Source organism: Pelophylax lessonae (genome assembly GCF_965119305.1).
Source record: "Pelophylax lessonae genome assembly, chromosome: 6".
Classification (NCBI taxonomy): Eukaryota; Metazoa; Chordata; class Amphibia; order Anura; family Ranidae; genus Pelophylax; species Pelophylax lessonae.
The window spans coordinates 42,913,954-42,937,780 of NC_138773.1; the positions used below are offsets into that span (position 1 = coordinate 42,913,954).

Consider the following 23,827-nt stretch of genomic DNA (forward strand, 5'->3'; position numbering starts at 1 on the left):
TTAGAATTTGCTTATTAAAAATGTGTTTTTTAAATCCGAAAAGGTGGGCCCTGACCTTCCAACAAAAACAGTGTTCATAAAAGGCAAGGTCACACACAATAGGATTTTTCAATGGGTTGTACACCTCTGTTTCTCAGCAGTCATGTTCCTGAGACTCATATGAACTGTGAAAGCCACTTGGATGAGTGGTGAAACAACTCCAACATTACAAACCAAATCCTGGTAAATATGAATAAATACTAATATCTAGGAGAGAAAAAAAGAATCTTTAGAGGCACAGGCTACATTAATGGAAGGTTCAGGTACTAGGCTACAAAGCAGTAGTATCAAAGTTTGGAGGCCTCTCATTTGTTGAAGAGAAGGAATGTTCAATCATGAGTGCTCCACTCTATGTACGAGGCAAATCCCATATCTAAATCCACAGTAAGTCGACACTCTTCGAGTTCTGCTTTTCTTTCTTCAGAGCTGATTGTCGGGTGTAAACAGCAATAGGAGATGATAATGCTTGTAACAAAATAACATTTTGGCAAAAGATCCACCAGAGACCAAAACATTAGCTGATTGGCCTCTGTAAACTGACCACTCTGCTAAAGAACACAGCAAATGTGACGGCTAGTTTAACCTCCCTGGCGGTCTTATTATGTCAGAACTTTTGAGCTAAAAGCGGTACATTGTTTTGCATGGAAATATGGTTTTTTTATATTTTAGGCCTTTAATTCTTAGGAATAACTCACTTAAATCTGTCCAAACAAGAGTCTAGTAGACATCATAAATTATAATATAATAATAATAAATTTCATCAAATTCTTCATTGTTTTCGAAATGGAGATATTTCATTATGAGGGAGAATCTGTACTCTGACATAACCGTGCCAAAGAATGGAGTGGCAAGTAATGTATTGGTTGTCCAATACCACTTCTGCAGGGGTTTCCCCACCACTCCCTGAAGAATTATTAGGCCCAGAAATTTCCAAATGTCATCTTTGGTCAGTGGTTCCCACTTTCTGCGTCTTGCAAACTTCCGATTTGTAGCCAATTGTTGCTCTTTGTACCGGTTTGTCTCGGTAACTATTTTTTCAATAACCTCATCGGTCAGAAATAATTGTAGGTATGCCAAGAGGTTGTCATGGTCAACATCAACTTTCATACCAGGTGCTCCAGTAAATGGGAATCTTGGGGTTGCTGCCTGACCCGTACCGCAGTCAATAGAGCACCAAGTTGGCAGATCGCTGAGCTCAGCCGCAGAATCGTCACTGTTGTCACTTTTAGTACTTGATGGCGAATTTTTCCATGAATCGCTATCGCTCAGTTCTTCAAATATTTCCGATTCACCATCGGTGTTTTCCAGTTCGTCCAAAAGCGTTTTTTGAGCTAAAAGAACGCTTTTTGGATGCCATGGACAGTCAGAGCACTGGAAAAGCCTCTAGGTGAAATGGCATGATACAAAAATGTAATCCTAACAGATTACACTGTATCGTGTCATTTTTTTTTTAATCTCCCGCCGGTTCCACCCCCCTGCTCGCAGGGAAGGGAACCGGAAGAAGGTGCCGGCATCGGCCAAACACACAGAGGACATTGGGAGGAAGGCTGGGGAGGACGGCGGAGGATCGCAGGGGAAGGTGAGTATTATTCTGGGGTAATCCCGACTGTGGCTCCAGGTTACCGCTTTTGCCACTGAATATTAACCCCGAGCCACACTCGGGAATACCGCTGGGAAGGTTAAAGACTACTTCTAGCGACAGTTTCAATTGTTAGCATTGTAGTTACAGCAGCCAATCTCAACCAAGGTTCAGTGGAACCCTAAGGTTTCTTCAGAAGTTGCTAGGGGTTCCTTGAGCTGTGGCTGGTTGACTTTCCATCTGATGTTGCTTGCATAATTCTTAGGCTTACACCACTTGGCAGAGCACACCAATGATCCATATAGTTGTATGTAGGAGTAACATTCTGACTACCACTGTAAGGGCTTGTTTACACTTACTTCAAAATGTGGCATTGGACACGCTTTTTTAAAGTATTCTGAATGGTTGTCTTATAGTCCTGTTTACACATTCTGTTTGCTTAGCTTTGGTAGGACTCTTTACACATTCATGTTGCATCAGGCAACACTTCAGAAACCCCCTGTGTGTTTTTTTTTTTCACACAAGGCTAAAATGGGAAATAATCACTTTTGACGCTTTGCAACAGTACCGTAAACGCAAAACGTAACAACGTAAAGTTGTGGTGCGTTTCAATAGAAGTGTATAGAGGCAGTTTGCTAAGCTCTGCCGGCAGCGTTATTTTTGCCTCGCCGCAAAGCAACACCAACGCTTCAGTATAACCACCTCCATCCTCTCCCCATTGTAACAATTTTGAGTGGCATTGATAGGCCTTTGGGAAGCAATAAAAAAGCAACCCAACTGCCTATTTTCATTGCCTGTGTGAAAGAGTCCTTAGAAAAATGATACCCCATGTCGCTTTCTTGGTGCTTCAAAGCCTCCATAGAAGTCTATGACAAAGCACGCTTACAGCACCTGCTGGTTTTGAGATGCTTTTATTCAGCTTTAGCTTAGCTTTGGAGGTATTGCAAGTATGGCATATTCCAGAATGCACTGGGAATCCAACAAGCGAACTGGAAAGATGTCATCAGCAGTCACTTCCGGTTCATGTGTATATATTCTGAAAGTGTCTGGTGCAGATGTCACATCTGGTGTGCAGCGAGGAGCAGCAGGAAGGTAAGTGGGGTCTGGACTGGAGAGGAGCAACTAGTATATGGCACACATGGTTTGCAACATGGGAACGCTATAGTGGAAGGTGAGCACAGACAGAAGAGCGAGGGGTACTACTGAGCAGGGGATCTGCTGAACGAGCGTACTACTAAGCTAGGGATCTGCTGAACAGGGGTACCAATGAGCTGTGAATCTGCTGAACAGGACAAATAATGAGCTGGGATCTGCTGAGTGGAGGTACTACTGAGTTGGGGTTCTACTGGGGCCCCTTTAAAAAAAAATTTAAATCAACACACACAAAGCATTTTCCAAGCTTCATTAACCAGTTCCTGTCTGTGCTATAGCTGAAAGATGGCTACAGTGCTGGCTTACAATGCCGGGAGGGTACACATGAATGTCCTACAATGTTTGCACTGCCTGCATGCCACAGATAACTGACTTCTGTTAAAGTGACATCGGTCCCAACATTGCCCACCAGTGCTGCTAATCAGTGCCATCTATCAGTGCCCATCAGTGCTGCTAATCAGTGACCACCAGTGTCACCTATCAGTGCCGCCTACCAGTGCCCATCAGTGCCATCTATCAGTACAGCCTCATCAGTGCCTACCAGTGCTGTCTCATCAGTGCCCATCAGCGCAGCACATCACTGCCCATCAGTGCAGGCTCATCAGTGCACATCAGTGAAGGAGAAAAATTACCTGTTTGCAAAATCTCATATTTGGCCTTTTTTTTTTTTTTTGTTTATCAAAAAAAAAAAACAGCGGTGATTAAATACCACCAAAAGAAAGCTCTATTTGTGCGAACAAAATGGTAAAACTTTCATATGGGTACAGTGTAGCATGACTGAGCAAGTGTCATTCAAAATGTGACTGTCCTGAAAGCTGAAAATTGGCCTGGGCAGGAAGGCGGTAAAAGAGCCCAGTGGTGAAAGCATTACCGAAACATCAAAAACACATAAAAAAACCCATGTTGAAGCAGCAGGTGCTGTGTTACATAGTTACATAGTAGTTGAGGTTGAATAAAGACAATAGTCCATCCAGTTCAACCTGTGTAGGTGTGTATGGCCGTAATCATCTCTCATACCCCTGAATGTTCTGATCCTTGAGATGTATGTCCAAGAGTCTTTTGAAAGCCACCATACTTCCCGCAGTAACCACCTCTTGTGGTAGAGAATTCCACAATCTTGTAGCCCTAACAGTAAAGAACCCCCCACGTTGCCTAAGGTTAAAACGCTTCTCCTCTAATCGCATTGTATGTCCTTGTGTCCTCATACAATCCTTGCGACTGAATAGCTTTTTTTCTATGCTGAGATCACCATTGAGGTATTTATAAATTGCTATCATGTCCCCTCTCAGGCGTCTCTTCTCCAGGGAGAATAAATTAAGAGATTGTAGACGCTCTTCATAGTTAAGGTTCTCCATTCCCCTCTGGACTCTCTCCAGCTCCAACATATCCCTCCTGAGGACTGGCGACCAGAACTGGACAGAATACTCCAGATGCAGTCGGACCAGAGTTTTATAAAGTGGAAGGATTATAGTCTTACCTCTGGAATACATCCCTTTCTTTATGCATGCTAATGTTCTGCCGGCTTTGGCAGCTGCCGCTTGACATTGCATGCTATTGCTTAGTCTATCTTCTACCAAGACTCCCAGATCTTTCTCCATTTTTGATTCCCCCAAATGTTCCCCCCCTAACGTGTATTGTGCTTTTATGTTTTTAGTCCCCAAGTGCAAAACCTTACACTTCTCTACATTAAACCTGATTTGCCATGTCGTTGCCCACACTGCTATTTTGTTCAGGTCATTCTGTAGGATATCTGCTTCATGCTGTGCAGTTATTGCCCTGCCCAATTTTATGTCATCTGCAAAAACTGATATAGAACTACTGATCCCGACCTCAATGCTGTTTATGAATAAATTGAACAAGGTTGGTCCCAGGACTGAGCCTTGTGGGACCCCACTTACCAACCCAGACCGGTGTGTTAAAGTCAAAGCAAGTGTGAATAAGCCCTAAGGGTGGTAGTCTCACACTGGCCACAAATGTAAGGGGTGTTTTTCCAAATTTACTGATTTTAGCCGGGTATGGCGGAGACCTGAAAATGTTTTTAAGTGTTCCTCTGGTTTATAAAGATTAAGAAAGTGTATTCTGTAACCCAGTCTAACCATCCATTTCAGATTACCATTTTCTGACCACCTGTCTTGAAGAATGACTGCAAAGAGATTCCTCCAATTCCAGATATGTGCACTCCAAAATGTAAAAAAAACACCATAATAATAAAAAAGGACATCTTTCCCCTTTTGTCATGTGTAAAAGTTTAAAATATTTATTGTCAACTCCTAAAACCGCTACAGGAATGTCCGTATTAATTGGGGATCCCCGGGGTTAAATTACATCAAAGACAAACGCATCCCTACACCGCTTTCGGTAAGCTCCGCAAAGGCTTCGAGGCCTGGAAAATACTCTGCACCAGCATAAGATGCAGTATGAGGTATGGCTGAAGACCGGGCAGCTCTGTAGTGAGTGTTAGTTAGGGTGGAAGATGGAGCTGGTGCAATGCTTTGCAGGCAAGTGAGGTAAAGGAGATTATCCGAAAGAAGGTCTCCGCCACTGCCGTATTGCTAAGGATGAGATACCGGGCGCCTCTATGGAGCAATACTCGGAAGGCTTTTGGCAGTTCAGCTGGCTACATAAAGTCTACATGCCACATCCTGCCCCCTTCATGCTGTCCTTAGGTCCTCCGTTTCTCATCTCTCAGCCTCCGCTGCTGGGTTTGCCTCTGCGCCTCGATTGCCGTTGGAGTTCTGCGCACCTCCGGGGCAGCCGAAGCCCATACCTGTTTGCTGCATTCTAGGATCAGGAGAGAAATGGGCGCCACCCTGCTGGAGGGGTGGGGATGTGGCCAGTGAGGTGAGGTAGCCGCTTTCTGAGGCTTTCAGGCGGGAAAACATAGTCAGGGCATCAGGAAAGTTGGGAGGGGTGGCGGGAGTGTTGGCAGGGGTACCCATCTGAAAAAAGAAGCGTGAGACTTTATTTTAATCTGTGTACTTTTCATAATACTACAGCCTACTGAATTCCAACCTAGATCACACAAGATGAGGTTCTTAGAGCTATACTGTATGCCTACTATATGGCGATAGTATGCGGACAACCCTTCCGATGATTGAGTTTGGGCATTTTCAGTGAAGGGTACTGTTAAAGCTACAACAAAGACATTTCTGCTCTTCCAACCTTGTGATAACAGTGTGGGGAAGGTCCTTTTCTGATTCAGCATGTGCAATAAAACAGCTCCATAGGGGTTGATTTAAAGCAGAGTTCCGGCCACAAAATCGACATAATCGATTTTGTGGCCATCCGCTTGCTTTTCGTCACCTGAAAAGGAAATGGATAGTTACGATTTTTTTTTTTTTTTTACTTACCTTGTTATTGTAGAAAAATATACTCACCTTTCTTCCACTTCCTCCCTCGGCGGCCGCGGCCCGCGCTGTCACTTCCGGTTTGCAATGATTCCTGGGAGCTGAACGTCATCGCTCCCAGGAATCAATGCGACGGCACCGGCCCCGCTCGTCCCTTTCCGGTGTGACGCCGCATTCCCTGCTAAACAGCTTCTGGGCATGCCCAGAAGCTGTGGAGGAATGCCGCGCCGCACCGGAAGTGACGAGCGGGGCCGGTGCAGGCGCATTCTGGGAGAAGAGGACGCAGAAGAGGATCGCGCTGGCTTCAGCTGCCCACATCCGAGATGGCAACGCTGGAGAAGAAATTTTAAAGGTAAGTATTTCTTCTTGCAGGTAAGTGGGACCCGGGACAGTACAGAGGCTATCCATTATGGAATGTACTAGCCCTGACTGTCCCGGGGGGAATTTTATTGAAACATTTTTTTCATGGCTGGAACTCCGCTTTAATGAAACTGTGGCGTGCAAAATATGGTGCGGCTCTGGGTAGAAACCAATCAGCCTTCAGGTTTTATTGTCAAAGCTTAATTGAACAAGCTAAAGTTAGAAGCTGATTGGCTACCATGCACAGCTGCACCAGATTTTGCACTCACTAAGTTTAGTAAATCAACCCCATAGTTTGACCAGTTTGTTGTGAAGGAACTTGAATGGCCTTCACAGGGCCCTGACCTCAACCCTACTGAACACCTATAAGAAGATGGAATGCCGATTGTGGGCCAGGTCTTTTTATCCAACATCAGCGCCTGACCTCACAAATGTTTGCTTGGCCAAACTGGCAACAATTCCAACAGACACACACAGAATCTTGTGGAAAGCCTTCCTAGAAGAGTGATGGCTGTTATAGTCACAAAGAAGGGCCAACTCCATATTGATACCAATGTTTTTGGAATTGGATGTCCAACAAACTCATATTAAGTGTGATCACATGTCCAGAAATGTTTCACCATATAGTGAATCCAAAATAGCCACATAGCATAACCCCACTAGAATATTATTATCAATAATTTGTATAAAGTCAAAACATTCTGGGAAACTGAACAAAGTATGGAGACAAGGAGGCCAAAACTTTGGAATCTAAATAATGAAACGCTTTCCGAAAAGAGCTTCTGATTTAAAAGAAAAGGGGATAAACACAATTGGTGTTGGAGATTTAGAAGTGATAATTTATTGGTAGATAAAGACAGAATGATGAGATTGGGAGAGAGATGTTCAGAGTCAGGTTTATTTACTTTCAAGATGGGTTTCAAAGGTCAGCTCCAGCTAAAACATACTTCTAAAGCCTCGTACACACACAACAAATTTCCGCCAACCAGTCATCCATCTTTTGTCCAGAGTGGTGTCCGTTGGTTGGAATGTGCTCTAGACTGCACACGAATTTTCCCGCATGACGAAAATTTTACTTCAGAAGTGATGTCATGTGTTGGATTGCTTTCTTTGTGTTCTTTCATCTCTGAGCATGCCTAGTCTTGCTCATAAGATTTTTCCCCATCGAAATCTGTACTAATGAGATGAAAATCGGACGTGTTTTGACGGTCGACAAAAATTATATAGCCTGCACACCAGGATTTTTTCGGCCGCAAAGTCGGAGTCGGTTGTCGGAAGCATCATACTAACAAGCCGAAAATCGGCAGATCTGTCGTCGGATGAAATTTCCCGGCCAAATTTCTACTCGTGTGTACGGGGCTTAAAGACACCACTCTGGACAAAAGACGGACGACCGGTCGGCGGAAATTCGTTGCGTGTGTATGAGGCTTTACTTTGGCTACGGAAGGGTTTGTTAGGCTCTCAGTTTTGGATGGCGTCACCAAGCTTCTCACCTACACCTGAATTTGTGTGTTATGGAGAAAACAAAGTTTTTGTTTATTTAAATCCTAATGAATTCTGTTATTGGTCCTGGAGCCCAGAGACTTTGTAGAGCTTTGACTCCGATAAAGACTCTATTCCTACATCCACATCATACCTAGTAACCAGATCCCATTAATATTCTTAGCTGCACACAGACTGAAACTCAGGGCTCTCTCATTCTCTGCGCCAAGGAAGCCTGCTGCTGGGTGAAAAGGCTGACTACTGAAAGAACACTTATATGGTACATGTGCTGTTGGTTTGCTTTGGGGAACCCATTAGCAGGTACCCTCTTAGTAAGGAACTGGCACAAGTTTGGTTAGTGTTTCTTTATTTTTTTATATGGACCTACTGTCTAAAGAAAACTGTGTTGCTGCCTTTTGGACTGTTCCTGGGTGGCCATGTCTTGTTCCCGGTTCACTGTTGCCAGTACCTGTTTAGGCCTGTTCTCCTTAGAGGTTATAAGCCCTGTCTGTGTCCCTGGCATTCAGAAAGTGAAATGATCTTCCCAACAGGGCAATAAATTAATGACGTGGGTTCTTTCCTCCTCTTACACATGTTTTATTACTGGCTGTGCCCTTGGAGTAGAAATTTTGCTCACATTTTGTCTCAATTAGGTGAGGAGAAATCCCCAATGGGTACAAAAACTGCAATAATAACCTGGTAGAGCTTCTAACTCTTCTGTGCTCTGTCCAAAACATAAAAGTTGTGTCTAGAGTTGTATTTTAACCACTTCCCGCAAAATCACGTACCTGTACGTCATTTTGCTGAAGTGGTTGTTGTACCGGGATGGTATTCAGCTAGAGGCATCACCCCGGTACAGTTTTTTTTTTAGAGCTGATGGTCCGCTTTCGCTTAATACTAACTGATGCGGCTAAGCAGCTGCTCGGCTGGTATTACATGGAGCAGGAGGGGACGTCCCCCACCCTCCCGCCGCTCCGCCTGGGTCTCCCGTCCTACTGGGAGACCCAAGCCACCAGCAGCATGTCTGGCAGAACAATTCGGCTCTGATCGGGTTTTCGATGTAAAAACCTAGAAGCAACGTCACAACTCATAATGTCACTTCCAGGTTAACTCGGCAGCCAGCGGCACCGATTTAAAAAAATGACAGTATTCAAAAAATGCTAATCTTGGTAGTTTTAATATTTTTAAGCACAGTGGAGGGGTTTGGGGTCTTTTAGAGTACCTGTCACTGCCTATTACTATCACAAGGGATGTTTACATTCCTTGTGGCAGCAATAAAAGTAATCCGATTTTTTTTTTTTTTTACAGGGACAGTGTAATAAAATAAATAAATAAATAAAAAAGACTGATGGTCTATGTCAGGGGTGTCAAACTCAATTTCATCATGGGCCACATCAGCATTATGGTTGCCCTCAAAGGGCCGGTTGCATCTGTAAGACTAGATGTAATCAGATTTTAAGAGCTCCCCCACCATCAGAAGTTATGGGTCCCCCAAACTCACTTACATCACAGTGCACTCCCCTTAACATTTGCTGCTGCCAGGAAGAAGCTGGGGGCAGGGCTGGGAAGCAGAGAATGCAGGGTCTGGAGAAGGACCAGAGGAAGGCTGGAGTCAGTTGCCAGAGTCTGCTGAATGCTTAAACCAGGGGAGGCAAAAACTAGAGCGTGCCATAGAGAGGCGCAGGATCTCTAGGAGAAGTTCTGTCCTCCTCTGCTACCGACTGTTAAAACATGGTGGGGATGGAGAGGAGGGGGGTGCCATAGCTGTAGGAGAGGTGTGAGGGCCACATGAAATGGCCTGGCGGGCCGGATTTGGCCCTTGGGCCTTGTGTTTGACACCCGTGGTCTATGTGGACAGCTTTACCCCGGATGCCTGCATACTTAGATGTGCCTGTTTTATTCATCAACCATGTGAGTTGCTAAATATTGTACCTTCATTAAATATAACCATATTGCTACACTTAGAGGTGCCTCTCTTTTCTTTTATACTCAGTTCTGACATGACGCTACTTTTATATCAAGACATCGCTTGTTTATTAAGTCAGGATTCATAAAAAAAAATTAGCTTGTCTTGCAAAATGCTCTCAAACCAAGTTACTCTCAATTCAAGGTTTTACTGTACTTTACATCACAAAGGAAGACTAAGATAGTACAGTTACAATACAGGGGCCGCCTAAAAGCAGGAGGTCTTGGGAAAAGCAAAGAGGACAGCTTGCTTTGCTTTGGTTATTTTTAAATGAGGTTGAATGGAATTTGATGGGTGGGTGAAAGCAGGTGGAGGGATTGCTAGAGAGGGGCGGCAAATACTGAGTGGTTGGTAAGGTGGATTAATTATGCCAATTACGCTCACTAGGCACCACGTTTGGCGGAATCTTTAACCTTTCCATCCAAAGAATAGAAAATAGAAGATTTCCAAATTTAAAAAATTTCAGCAAAACTGTACTACAGACCCCTTCCCAGTGTCTTACCATTTGGTGGTGCGGGATGTAGGGGTGACTGGACTCTTGGAAGAAGGCGCTAAGTGCAGTCTGCAGAGAGAAGAAAGAGATATAACACAATGATGGGCATAAACTAGAATTACAATGGAGCAGACAAAAGCCTGAAGAGTGACAGAAGAAGTAGAAAAAAGAAGGATTTTAATGGTGGGAGAGGTGAAAGAGACAGTGAAGGGACAGCAGAAGAGAGGGGAAAGCAGAGGGAAGGCAGGGGAGAGGGGAAAGATGAGGGACAGCAGAAGAGAGGGGAAAGCAGAGGGAAGGCAGGGGAGAGGGGAAAACAGAGGGACAGCAGAAGAGAGGGGAAAGCAGAGGGTCAGCGGGAGAGAGGGGTGAGCAGAGGGACAGCAGGGGAGAGGGGAAAGCAGAGGGACAGCGGGAGAGAGGGGTGAGCAGAGGGACAGCAGGGGAGAGGGGAAAACAGAGGGACAGCAGAAGAGAGGGGAAAGCAGAGGGACAGCAGGAGAGAGGGGAAAAGATGAGGGACAGCGGGAGAGAGGGAAAAGATGAGGGCAGAAGGAGAGATGGGAAAGCAGAAGGACAGGGGAAGAGAGGGGAATGCATAGGGACTGTGGGAGACAGGGGTGAGCAGAGGGACAGCGGGAGAGAGGTGAAAGCAGTGGAACAGCGGGAGAGATGGGAAAGCAGAGAGACAGCAAGAGAGAGGGGAAAGCATAGGGGCAGAAGAAGAGAGGGTGAGCAGAGGGATAGCGGGAGAGAGGGGAAAGCAGAGGGACAGCGGGAGAGAGAGGAGAAAGCAGAGGGACAGTGGGAGAGAGGAGAAAGCAGAGGAACAGTGGGAGAGAGGAGAAAGCAGAGGAACAGCGGGAGAGAGGGGAAAGCAGAGGAACAGCAGGGGAGAGGGGAAGCTAAGGGACAGCAGGAGAGAGGAGAAAGCAGAGGGACAGCAGGAGAGAAGGGAAAGCAGAAGGACATGGGAAGAGAGGGGAATGCATAGGGACTGCAGGAGACGGGGGTGAGCAGAGGGACAGCGGGAGGGAGGTTAAAGCAGTGGAACAGCGGGAGAGATGGGAAAGCGGAGCGACAGCAAGAGAGAGGGGAAAGCAGAGAGACAGTAAGAGAGAGGGGAACATAGAGGGGCAGAAGAAGAGAGGGTGAGCAGAGGGATAGCGGGAGAGAGGGGAAAGCAGAGGGACAGCAAGAGAGAGGGGAAAGCAAAGGGGCAGAAGAAGAGAGGGTGAGCAGAGGGATAGCGGGAGAGAGGGGAAAGCAGAGGGACAGCGGGAAAGGGAAAAAAGTAGAGGGACAGCAGGAGAGATGGGAAAGCAGAGGGACAGTTAAAGTGAGGAGAATGTAGAGCGACAGCGAAAGAGAGGGGAAGCAGAGCGACAGCGGGGGAGTGTGAAAAGCAGAGGGACAGCGGGAGAGAGTTTAAAACAGAGGGAAAGCAGGAGAGAGGTGTAAGCTGAGAGATAGCAGGAGAGAGGGGTGAGCAGAGAAACAGTGGGAGAGAGGGGTGAGCAGAGGGACAACGAGAGGGAGGGGCGAGGACTGAGTCAGCGGAAGACAGGGGCGAGTAGAGGGACAGAGCGAAAGAAGAGTGATCAGAGGAACAATAGGAGTGAGGGGTGAGCAGATAGTCAGTAGGAGAGAGGGGGGAGCAGAGAGACAGCAGGAAAACAGGGTGAGCAGAGGGACACAAGAGGAGGGAGGGGGAGCGGAGAATCAGCAGGAGACTGGAAAGAGCAGGAAGACAGAAGGAAAAGGGTGGCAAAGGGAGAGAGGAGTGAGCAGGGAGACAGCAAGAAAGGAAGGTACAGGGTGAAAGAATGGTGAATGGTTGAAGGTGGGTGAGAGCGACTAAGGGACAGAAAGCTGAAAGTATGAAAAGTGAACATTTTATTCCCCAGAGCCCAGCGCTCTCCTCTCACCTCATACTGCCAGTGCGCCGCCCGCAGTAGCTGCTCAGCCTGGTCCGTAGCGCAGCCGGCCGCCAGCACAAACTGGGACACCAGCAGCTGCTGCTTCAACTGCTCTATGTCACCAGACATCCCGACGGACGTCACACCCACAGCGCAAGTGACAGCTCAGTGACACCTAACAGTCTGCGAGCGGAGAAAAAAAACAAATGGTTAGCAGAGATAATACAGAGAAGCAAAGACATAACACAGAACAGGAGGGGAGCCATCTTGTTTGGTAAAACACATCAATGTTTCACAATAAAACACGCAGTCTACTATATGATCGGACGCATGCACGATCCTACACAAGCCATTCGCCCTGTACCCTGTCCTGTAAATATATCATACATCTATAGGTGACTTCCAGTGCTCAAACATCCAGACGTAAACAAATACAATAAAGGCATTGTGTGTGTGCTGCACGCTGCAACATGTAGAACACGTTGCTGCGGAGGATCGGACGGTGCGCGCACTCACACACACGTGCACCAGACACCCATTGCCTATAGAGACGGGTGAGAGCCCCCGCCGGCTGCACACACTCACACGTAGACATGTAGATAGACATTTATAAACACAACGCACACCGCTCACTCACTGCCTCCCTGCAAAGCTGCCCATCAACAAGCTCCAGCCCCACAGAGGAGTGGAGGAGCAAGGCATGATGGGAAATGGAGTTTTTTTTTTTTTTTTGGAGTTGGGGAAAAGAGCACAGCTGCTTTCAGCCTTGGATGGTCACAACATGTTTTTATGATGAGTTCACCTGCTATTGTGCACACCGCAAATACGAAATTCCACGTCATCGCCCTACAGAATGAGAATTCGCTTAGCAATGTTTTCCCTGGACTTCTAATTTTGTAAGGAGTTCACATTAAATTTCCAAATAAGAAATGCGTACTTACCATATGTATGTGAGCGCGTCTTGAGGTTGGACAGATGCAGTGATTTTCACCAATGCATTCGTGTTATTAAAATTGCCTGGGATTATTCGCTACTGACCGGTACACATATAGTTGCATTGTACAAAGTTGGAGCATTGTATGACTATTGGGAATCGATCGATATTACGTGGTGATGATCGCACAAATTTGGAGCATGGTACAATTATTGGGGATTGATCAATATTACATAATGCTAATAGCACAAATTTGAAGCATGGTATGATTATTGGGAATTGATCAATATTACCTGGTATTTATCAGACAAATTTGGAGCATGGTATTATTATTGGGACTCGATCAATATTACGTGGTGATGATCATACAAATTTGGAGCATGGTATAATTATTAGGAATCTATCAATTTGATGTGGTACTGAACGTACAAATTTGGAGCATGGTATAGTTATTAGAAATTGATCAGTATGATGTGGTGTTGATCGTACAAATTTGGAGCATGGTATCATTATTGAAAATCAATCAATATTACGTAGTGTTGATCGTACAAATTTGGAGCATGGTATGATTATTGGGACTCGATCAATATTACGTGGTGATGATCATACAAATTTGGAGCATGGTATGATTATTGGGAATTGATCAATATTACCTGGTATTTATCAGACAAATTTGGAGCATGGTATTATTATTGGGACTCGATCAATATTACGTGGTGATGATCATACAAATTTGGAGCATGGTATAATTATTAGGAATCGATCAATTTGATGTGGTACTGAACGTACAAATTTGGAGCATGGTATAGTTATTAGAAATTGATCAGCATGATGTGGTGTTGATCGTATAAATTTGGAGCATGGTATCATTATTGAAAATCAATCAATATTACGTAGTGTTGATCGTACACATTTGGAGCATGGTATAATTATTGGGAATCGATCAATACTACATGGAGTTGATCGTACAAATTTGGAGCATGGTATGATTATTGGGAATCGATCAATACTACGTTGAGTTGATTGTACAAATTTGGAGTATGGTATGATTATTAAGAATCGATCAATATTACATGGTGTTGATCGTACAAATCTGGAGCATGGAATAATTATTGGGAATCGATCAATACAGCATGGTGTTGATCGCACAAATTTGGAGCAGGTGCGATTATAGGCGATTGATCAATTACACCCCTGGTTATTAATTAGTAGGGGTTTATGGCGGTTAAGCCTTAATTGCATGTAACCTGGGGTGAACAGTTACATGTGAACAGCAGCAGCGCCGGCAATTGAAATGCGTGGGGCTAGCGTGTCCTCTGGCAAGAATCGCAGATCGCTGTCTTAATGAGCCCTAAGGGCGGACAGACTGGTAGTCAGACATTTAAAGGGCACCTCTAACACAAGTTGGCAGGTTTGATTCATTTTTGCAACTTCCGTTTTAATGCGTGCGCTTGAGCAACACTTAAGCTCCAAAGAAAAGGGCAGCGTTTGACAAGCCCTAATAATAATAATAATAATAATAAATTTCATTTTAAATAAAGCAGAAAAATCAAATATATTTTCAGAGACAAAAACTTCCAGGATTAGATATTTAAAACCAGACTGACCCTGGAAACTGGATAAATGAATGGGTATTGTGGAACTACAAATTCCAGCATGCTGAAACAGTATTTCTTTATAATAAATAATAATAATCATAATATAGTATTAAATAATAATACATGTTATTATAATGGTATAGTATGGTATATAATGTTATTGTATTATTAATTTGTAAATTAATAAATATAAATAAGCATAATCATAATAATCTCTATACAGTATAATTATTATTCATTTATATTTAACTTAATAACGATAATAGAAAAGTAATAATATTTAATCCATAATGCAGATCACAATTGTGCAGCCTGTGGCTGTACAGCTGTAATGTACACACACAGACATGCTGGGATTTGTAGTTCCACAGCAGCTGCAGAAACCCACATTAAAAAAAAAAAATCCTCTAAGCACTTCAATATCTGGATCCTCGGGATAATCTTAGCTACCCCTGCAAAAAAAAAAAACACCATAATAACTCTTCCCCGCTGTACACATAGCCAGAGAACCAGATCCCCATCCCACATGGCTCAGCTGCTCCGAGAACTACAACTCCCGGCATGCCCCGCTTTGTTTGTGTAGTGAGGTCACCCACAGCGGCTCCGCTTGCAGCCAATGGTCGCCTGAGCTGTGGCAGTGTCAGACCATATAAGGTAAACATCCCGCTCACCAATGGCAGAGCAGGGCTGAGGGATAGGGTGTGGCTTCCTGGTGATGGACGGGTCAGGCCAGGTTGGCAGAGCTCCGTGTATTGGAGTTTCCTGGACAGCGGTGACGTCATCACAGTGTGGGAACCACCGAGGGATCGCTGTGGAATGTTCTGCTGTGTGACCCGGATCTCCCATAATGACCCCAATACATATATATATACATATATACACACATACATATACACATATATACACACATACATATACACATACATATATACACACATACATATATACACATATATACACATATACATATATGCACCTGGCTCCCAACTGTCCCATATTTAAATAACACTGACAGCGCACCTGGCTGCCACCTATCCCCCATTCCAATAACACTGACAGCGCACCTGGCTGCCACCTATCCCCCATTTCAATAACACTGACAGCGCACCTGGCTGCCACCTATCCCCCATTCCAATAACACTGACAGCGCACCTGGCTGCCACCTATCCCCCATTCCAATAACACTGACAGCGCACCTGGCTGCCACCTATCCCCCATTCCAATAACACTGACAGCGCACCTGGCTGCCACCTATCCCCCATTCCAATGACACTGACAGCGCACCTGGCTGCCACCTATCCCCCATTCCAATGACACTGACAGCGCACCTGGCTGCCACCTATCCCCCATTCCAATAACACTGACAGCGCACCTGGCTGCCACCTATCCCTCATTCCAATAACACTAACAGGGCACCTGGCTGCCACCTATCCCTCATTCCAATAACACTGACAGCGCACCTGGCTGCCACCTATCCCCTATTCCAATAACACTGACAGCGCACCTGGCTGCCACCTATCCCCCATTCCAATAACACTGACAGCGCACCTGGCTGCCACCTACCCCCCATTCCAATGACACTGACAGCGCACCTGGCTGCCACCTACCCCCCATTCCAATGACACTGACAGCGCACCTGGCTGCCACCTATCCCCCATTCCAATGACACTGACAGCGCACCTGGCTGCCACCTATCCCCCACTCCAATAACACTGACAGCGCACCTGGCTGCCACCTATCCCCCATTCCAATACCACTGACAGGGCACCTGGCTGCCACCTATCCCTCATTCCAATAACACTGACAGCGCACCTGGCTGCCACCTATCCCCCATTCCAATAACACTGACAGCGCACCTGGCTGCCACCTATCCCCCATTCCAATAACACTGACAGCGCACCTGGCTGCCACCTATCCCCCATTCCAATGACACTTACAGCGCACCTGGCTGCCACCTATCCCCCATTCCAATGACACTGACAGCGCACCTGGCTGCCACCTATCCCCCATTCCAATAACACTGACAGCGCACCTGGCTGCCACCTATCCCCCATTCCAATACCACTGACAGGGCACCTGGCTGCCACCTATCCCTCATTCCAATAACACTGACAGCGCACCTGGCTGCCACCTATCCCCCATTCCAATAACACTGACAGCGCACCTGGCTGCCACCTATCCCCCATTCCAATGACACTGACAGCGCACCTGGCAGCCACCTATCCCCCATTCCAATGACACTGACAGCGCACCTGGCTGCCACCTATCCCCCATTCCAATGACACTGACAGCGCACCTGGCTGCCACCTATCCCCCATTCCAATAGCACTGACAGCGCACCGGGCTGCCACCTATCCCCCATTCCAATAACACTGACAGCGCACCTGGCTGCCACCTATCCCCCATTCCAATAACACCGACAGTGCACCTGGCTGCCAACTATCCAATAACACTGACAGCGCACCAGGCTGCTACCTGTCCACCATTCTATTGATGGAAGAAAAAGGGAAAAATAAAAATGATTTATCTGGAGCCGGTCATTAAAGTAAATAAAACATTTGTGCAGCATTTGTAATTCCAATAAAATGTAATTGAACATTCTGTTCAGCACTTCTGTGCTGGGGATACATAAGGGACAACATCCACTGCTGTGATAGTATAATTAATAATAATAATGATAATAATAATAATGATAATAATAATAATGATGATAATAATAATAATAATAATAATGATGATAATAATAATAATAATAATAATAATAATAATGTCTCTCTCTGGGAGAAGGAACAACTGGAAAGAAAAAAAACCTCCCTTTTATTTTGTCCTTCCAGGAGATTCCTCCTCCCAGAGGCCGGCTCGGTGCGGTTGGAGGTCCCCAGGCTCCAGTTCACAATTTTGGGTGGTTATTCACTAAAAGACACAGAGTGTTACCAGTATATGTATTGTATATACTCATCATATTGTCTATAGTAATACTGACATTTATCTATAGCTGCACAGAACCTGAGGAAGTGAGATTGGAGACCCACAAAACGCGTTGTGACATACAGTATTGTTCCACTCCCCCTGACCAGAGCGTATTTTACATCAATGAGCCAAGTCATACTAAGGAGGGTGGGATTATGTACTATATGTTGTGAAACATGGAAAAAAATGTTTGTGTAATACTTGGCTATAAGAAGATTGCCAAGACCCTGAAACTGAGCTGCAGCATGATGGCCAAGACCATACAGTGGTTTAACAGGACAGGTTCCACTCAGAACAGGCCTCACCATGGTCGATCAAAGAAATTGAGTGCACGTGCTCAGCGTCCTATCCAGAGGTTGTCTTTGGAAAATAGACGTACGAGTGCTGCCAGCATTGCTGCAGAGGTTGAAGGGGTGGGGGGGGGGGGTCAGCCTGTCAGTGCTCAGACCATACGCCTCACACTGCATCAAATTGGTCTGCATGGCTGTCGTCTCAGATGGAACCCTCTTCTAAAGATGATGCACAAGAAAGCCTGCAAACAGTTTGCTGAAGACAAGCAGACTAAGGACATGGATTACTGGAACCATGTCCTGTGGTCTGAGGAGACCAAGATAAACTTATTTGGCTCAGATGGTATCAAGCGTGTGTGACGGCAACCAGGTGAGGAGTACAAAGACAAGTGTGTCTTCCCTACAGTCAAGCATGGTGGTGGGAGTGTCATGGTCTGGGGCTGCATGAGTGCTGCCAACACTGGGGAGCTACAGTTCATTAAGGGAACCATGAATGCCAACATGTACTGTGACATACTGAAGCAAAGCATGACCCCCTCCCTTCAGAGACTGGGCCGCAGGGCAGTATTCCAACATAAGGACCCCAAACACCTCCAAGACAACCACTGCCTTGCTAAAGAAGGGGAGGGTAAAGGTGATGGACGGCCAAGCATGTCTCCAGACCTAAACCCTATTGAGCATCTGTGGGACATCCTCAAACAGAAGGTGGAGGAGCGCAAGGTCTCTAACATCCACCAGCTCTGTGATGTCGTCATGGAGGAGTGGAAGAGGACTCCAGTGGCAACCTGTGAAGCTCTGGTGAACTCCATGCCCAAGAGGGTTAAGGTAGTGCTGGAAAATAATGGTGGCCACACAAAATATTTACACTTTGGGCCCAATTTGGACATTTTCACTTAGGGGTGTACTCACTTTTGTTGCCAGTGGTTTAGACATTAATGGCTGTGTGTTGAGTTATTTTGAGGGGACAGCAAATTTACACTGTTATACAAGCTGTACACTCACTACTTTACATTGTAGCAAAGTGTCATTTCTTCAGTGTTGTCACATGAAAAGATAGAATAAAATATTTACAAAAATGTGAGGAGTGTACTTACTTTTGTGAGATACTGTGTATGTTAATTCAGAGTGTATGTATTTTTGTTATGGAAACAATGTGAGGCAAAATATGTCATATGTTTTATTTATTTTATAATGAATGGATACATTTTAATTATAGGCTACAAGTACTTCATTATTTACATAGCTTTAGTCCCCGTTCACACTAAGGCGACCTGTGAGGCGACCTGGTCGCCTCACAGGTCGCTGTAGGTCGCCTCCCATAGGGAAGCTGCGGACCCGTTCTAATAGGAGCGGCACGAGTCGCTCCGACTTAGAAAAAGGGTCCGGAGCTTCTTTGGGGCGACCAGGAGGTGACCGCCATAGACTTCAATGTTATGAAGTCCGTGGCGGCCGCTCCGAGGTCGCGGCGCGCTGCTCGCACTGCGACCTCGGAGGTTGCGGAGCGAAGTAGCGTCGCCCCTATGTGAACGGGGCCTTAAAGTCCCATAATAGTGCGCATGTGCTTTGATTATTAATACATTTAGGGATGATGGTGCCTTTCCATAGCAACCCTGGAAAATATACATGTACAGTTTTATTTTATTTATTTTTAGCCATAGTCCTATTGCTTGATATGTTTATGCATGTATTATTAGATTTATTATTTTTATTAGTAGTCATCTTGTTAAGTATTATAATTAGTAGTAGTAGTCATATTATTTTAATATTTTTAGTTCTTGTTTTTTTTTTTAAATAGTAGTTGTGTAATACAGTAGTAGTTGTAATGAAAAATAATGATTATTATTAGTTGTTATATGGTATTATTATTATTTCTATTATTTGTTATTTTTAGTATTTATTTATTTTTTACTATTAAGTAGTTTAGCAGTAGTTGTAGTGTTTTCATTACTATTGTTATTAGTAGCAGTAGTAGTAGTATTGTTTTTTTTTTTTTTTTTTAAGTATTAATATTATTAATGTTAGATTTTTTTTTTTTTTGCATTATTTTTAGTAGTAGTAGTTGTAATCATCATCTGGTTTTTAGAATTATATTGTCAGTAGTAATATTGTTTTATTTTTATTATTAGTCTTGTTATTTTATTAACATTTTACTAGATGTAGAGTAGCAATAGTTAGATTATTAATATTATTATTATGATTATTATTATCTTTTTAGTAGTAGTAGAAGTAGTCAAATTGTTTTATTATTTTTGACATTAATATGCTCCTTTTTCCCTTTCTGTTCCTCATATGACACTATATATATATATATATATATATATATATATATATATATATATATTTATTTAAATAATAAGTAGTTTTGTAGTAAGCGCCGGTTCACACTACCGCGACGCTACTTTAGGTGGCGACCTCGGAGCGGCCGCCACGGACTTCATAACATTGAAGTCTATGGCGGTCGCCTCCTGGTCGCCCCAAAGAAGCTCCGGACCCTTTTTCTAGGTCGGAGCGACTTGTGTCGCTCCTATTAGAATGGGTCCGCAGCTTCCCTATGGGAGGCGACCTGCGGCGACCTGTGAGGCGACCAGGTCGCCTCACAGGTCGCCCTAGTGTAAACCGGCACTAAATGTATTATTTTCATTACTTTTATTATTTGTAGCAGTAGTAGTATCATTGTTTTTTATTACTAATATTTATAGATTTTTCTTTTGTATTTTGTTTAGTAGTAGTAATCTTGTTTTAGTATTATATTTTCAGTAGTCATATTGTTTTATTTTTTATTATTAGTCTTGTTATTTTTTAAACATTTTTACTAGGTGTAGAGTATCAGTAGTTAGATTATTATTTTTATTATTATTATTATTATATTTTTAGTAGTAGTAGTCAAATTGTTTCATTATTTTTTTTTTTTAATTATTATGCTTCTTTTCCCTTTCCGTTCCTCATATGACACTATATATATTTTTTAACTAGTAAGTAGTTTGGTAGTCGTTGTATTATTTTTGGTATTTTTGTATTATTAGTAGCTGTAATATTGGTTTATTATTATTATCATTTTTTGTATCAGGCCCCGTTCACATTGCCGCGATCCGACTTGGGGGGCGACCTCCGAGGTCGCGGTGCGAGCAGCGTGCCGCGACCTCGGAGCGGCCGCCATGGACTTCATAACATTGAAGTCTATGGCGGTCGCCCCAAAGAAGCTCCGGACCCTTTTTCTAAGTCGGAGCGACTTGTGTCGCTCCTATTAGAACGGGTCCGCAGCTTCCCTATGGAAGGCGACCTACGGCGACCTGTGAGGCGACCAGGTCGCCTCACAGGTCGCCTTAGTGTGAACGGGGACTTAGATGTTTTGTTTTATTTTTTCTTTGTATTATTTTTAGTAGTAGTAGTGGTAATCATCTTGTTTTAGTATTATATTGTTAGTAGTCATAATGTTTGATTTGTATTATTAGTCTTGTAGCCTAGTAGTAATAGTCAAATTGTTTTATTATTCCTCATATGACACTATATATATTTTTAACTAGTAAGTAGTTTGGTAGTAGTTGTATTTTTTGCAGTATTATTGTATTATTCGTAGCTGTAGTAGTAATATTGGTTTATTATTATTATTTTTTGTATTAAATGTTTTGTTTTATTTTTTATTTGTATTATTTTTAGTAGTGGTAATCATTTTGTTTTAGTATTATATTGTTAGTAGTCATACTGTTTGATTTTTATTATTAGTCTTATTATTTTATTAACATTTTTACTAGGGGTAGAGTAGTAGTAGTTAGATTATTATTATCATTATTAATATTATTATTATATTTTTTTTTTTTAGTAGTAATAGTCCAATTTTTTTATTATTCCTCATATGACACTATATATATTTTTTAACTAGTAAGTAGTTTGGTAGTGGTTGTATTGTTTTCAGTATTATTGTATTATTTTTAATAGTAGTAGTGGTAATCATTTTGTTTTATTATTATTATTTTTTTTTTTTTAATAGTAATAGTCAATTTGTTTTATTATTCCTCATATGACACTATATATATTTTTAGTATTATATTGTTAGTAGTCATACGGTTTGATTTTTATTATTAGTCTTGTTTTTGTTATTAACATTTTTACTAGGGGTAGAGTATCAGTAGTTACAATCCATGATAATAATATTACTCATCATCATACAAATAATGTATATTACTATTATTCTTACTATTACCAGTATAGTAATAGTATTACTTACTATTACTTTTTTACATTCCTCTAACTTGCCCAGCAAGGGTTAATCAGAGAGCCCTAGAACGGATCACTCCATTCCCCACCTGCCCCCCCCCTCCCCCGTCTCTCTAGTCAGTTGGTACAGTCCAGCCATTGTTTTCCATGCTTAGGCCAGTCAGCTGGGAGCCTGGCGCGGGGGATGCCGGGATTGTAGTTCCATCGCTGTATCGGAGTGCAGGAGGAGGGGGAGGTGTGAACTACAGTTCCCGGCAGGCAGTGCGGCGGAGTGGAGGATTCCCGGGAGCGGACGGGAAGAAGGAGGCCGGAGGGAGACAACAAGTCGCTGTAGGTGGATTCCTCCCGGAGTGTGGACTGTGTGTGTATATCTGTATGTGGGGGAGCTGGGATACAATGTAACAATCTATTTCCTCGTATAGTTAGTGTGAGGCCAGTGTGGTGTGTCCTGTCTGTGCTCACTGCTTATCTCTATGGTGTCTGTGGACTTCCTGGGGGGAGCTGGCAGTCTATGGGATAAAATGTAACCATTTATTTCCTTATCCATGAAATCCTGGAGGCTCCATTCTGCACTGTCTGTGCTCCCTGTGTATATGTATATAGGGGGGTGTCTGTATCCCCCCCCCCCATGGGGGAGGAGCTGGGATATTATAGAAATATGTGATACAATGTAACCATTTATTTCCTCAACCATGAAATCCTGGAGGCTCCATCCTGCACTGTGTACTGTCTGTGCTCCCTATGCATATATATAGGGGGGGGGGTATCAGTATTCCCCCCCCCCACTCATGGGGGAGGGGCTGGGATACTATAGAACTATGTGATACAATGTAACCATCTTCTTCCTCCTCCCATGAAATCCTGGAGATTCCATCCTGCACTGTGTACTGTCTGTGCTCCCTATATATGTATATGGGGGGGTATCTGTATTTCTCCCCCCCCCCCCCCCATGGGGGAGGAGCTGGGTTACTATGGAACTATGTGATACAATGTAACAATCTACTTCCTCATCCCATGAAATCCTGGACACTCCATATTACACTGTGTACATAATATACTGGGGGGGGGGTCTGTATTCTTCCCCCCTCCTCCCATGAGGGGGGGGGGGGCTGGGTTATTATGGCACTATGATACAATGTAACCGTCTACTTCCTCATCCCATGAAATCCTGGAGGCTCCATCTTGCACTGTGTACTGTCTGTGCTCCCTGTGTATTTCTGGGGGGGTCTGTATCCCCCCCCCTCCACTCATGGGGAAGGAGCTGGGTTACTATAGAAATATGTGATACAATGTAACAATATTCCTCATCCCCCACACTCCAGCCTACACTGTATTTATACTTTGTTATCCTGATTTATGGTCGGGTGTGATGTCATAGTTTGCAGCAGTGGTCCCAGATTCTGGGGACGGTCCCTGATTGGGGTGATTTGTCCCCGGATTATAATGGTGATCAGACATTATAATCCACCCCCCCATCTTCTGT

The 23,827-nt window shown here is 44.0% G+C and overlaps 3 protein-coding genes across 6 annotated transcripts in view; 2 read left to right on the top strand and 1 right to left on the bottom strand.

Annotated features, from left to right (window-relative positions):
* Nucleotides 1-23,827, top strand: part of LOC309558550 (E3 ubiquitin-protein ligase TRIM39-like) — a gene marked incomplete at its 3' end in the record, with an annotated part of 98,393 nt that overhangs the window by 22,486 nt on the left and 52,080 nt on the right. The window lies entirely within an intron of this gene.
* On the bottom strand, nucleotides 5,012-13,111 carry UBALD1 (UBA like domain containing 1). Of its 3 annotated transcripts, none has more exons than XM_082260180.1 (4): nucleotides 12,975-13,111; nucleotides 12,347-12,520; nucleotides 10,428-10,487; nucleotides 5,012-5,709 (listed from the first exon to the last, which is right to left on the bottom strand). In XM_082260180.1, the coding sequence occupies exons 2-4, from the start codon at nucleotides 12,464-12,466 to the stop codon at nucleotides 5,449-5,451; spliced, it is 441 nt and encodes a 146-aa protein (XP_082116306.1). In that variant the 5' UTR covers nucleotides 12,467-12,520; nucleotides 12,975-13,111; the 3' UTR covers nucleotides 5,012-5,448. The 3 variants fall into 3 exon arrangements, with proteins under 3 accessions (XP_082116306.1, XP_082116305.1, XP_082116307.1); XM_082260179.1 differs by having other exon boundaries at nucleotides 12,962-13,062; XM_082260181.1 differs by having other exon boundaries at nucleotides 12,923-13,006.
* The window catches only part of MGRN1 (mahogunin ring finger 1), a 34,612-nt gene continuing 33,340 nt past the window's right edge, over nucleotides 22,556-23,827 (top strand). Inside the window, exon 1 of one of the 2 annotated variants that reach the window (XM_082261335.1) lies at nucleotides 22,556-22,674. The gene's annotated coding sequence lies outside the window, so the exon portion shown is untranslated. Of the gene's footprint in view, nucleotides 22,679-23,827 lie in introns of both variants that reach the window. The other variant, XM_082261336.1, reaches the window with a different exon arrangement.